Genomic DNA, 1,190 nt, shown 5'->3' with positions numbered 1-1,190 from the left:
GGATTCCATTGTCCGCCGCACCGTGACACTGCAGATTTCCTGCTGGATCTGGGCACGAATCAGCAGACCAAGTACCAGGATACTCTGCCTGCAGGGATGTTCAAGCACCCACGTCTACCAGTCGAGTTTGGGCAGGTATTTGAACGCTCAGGCGTACACCGTGACACTCTTGCTCGTTTGGAGGAACCTTGGACAGACGAGTTACTCTCCAATGTGAACGAATTTATAAAGTTAACACCGGAGTATCAGCAACCGTTTGTTGAAAATGCGATCACGTTAACACGACGGCAGATGATGATCGCGATGCGGAACAAAGCTTTTATCCGCGTACGAGGCCTCATGGTGATCGTGGTTGCTCTCCTGTACGGCAGCCTGTTTTACCAGTTGGAGCCTACGAACGTTCAGGTCACAATGGGCGTTTTATTTCAGAGTCTGTTCTTCCTTGGACTAGGACAATACGCACAGGTCCCGGGCTACTGCAGCATACGTGGCATCTTTTACAAGCAGCGTCGAGCGAGCCATGTCCGCACTTCTGCGTACGTGTTGGCGTGTTCAGCCAGCCAAATTCCATGGGCGTTGGGTGAGACGGTGGTGTTTGGTACGCTAGTGTACTGGATGTGTGGCTTCGTTGCCACCGTGGGGAATTTCTTGCTGTACGAGCTGCTAGTTTTCCAGACATTGATGGCGTTTGCAGCTTGGTATTTCTTCATGGCAGCCGTGGCGCCAGATATGCACATGGCAAAACCAATGTCGATGATGTCCATCTTTACGTTTGTTGCGTTTGCGGGCTTCGTGATCCCGAAGAACCAGATCCCAGACTATTTTGTGTGGATTTACTGGTTAGACCCCATTGCCTGGTGTCTGCGAGCTGTCGCCGTTAGTCAGTATCGCTCATCTGCATTCGATGTGTGCGAGTACGCTGGGATCAATTACTGTACGGAACACAAAATGAAAATGGGCGAGTACTTCTTATCGTTGTATGATGTACCATCGGATGAGAGCTGGGTTTGGCTTGGAGTGGTGATGCTGTTTGTCATCTACGCTGTGTTCATGGTACTTGGATGGGTTACTCTCGAGTACAATCGATATGAAAGTCCTGAACATATTACGTTGACTGCTGAGAACACCGAACCCGTTGCTACTGATGACTACGCACTTGCAACGACGCCCACCAGCGGACGAAAGACTCC

At 50.6% G+C, this 1,190-nt stretch overlaps 1 protein-coding gene across 1 annotated transcript; it reads left to right on the top strand.

Annotated features, from left to right (window-relative positions):
- Positions 1–96: 96 nt before the first annotated feature.
- PPTG_14601 (hypothetical protein) lies at positions 97–1,024 on the top strand (the record flags this gene model as incomplete). The annotated part of the gene is made up of 2 exons (XM_008911526.1): positions 97–934; positions 1,002–1,024. 2 exons carry the CDS (start codon positions 97–99, stop codon positions 1,022–1,024), a joined length of 861 nt encoding a protein of 286 aa, XP_008909774.1.
- Positions 1,025–1,190: the final 166 nt, after the last annotated feature.

Source organism: Phytophthora parasitica, assembly GCF_000247585.1.
Source record: "Phytophthora parasitica INRA-310 unplaced genomic scaffold supercont2.42, whole genome shotgun sequence".
NCBI classification, from domain to species: Eukaryota; Oomycota; class Peronosporomycetes; order Peronosporales; family Peronosporaceae; genus Phytophthora; species Phytophthora nicotianae.
The sequence above is the reverse complement of the archived record's forward strand: the minus strand, read 5'-3'. Positions and strand labels throughout refer to the sequence as shown.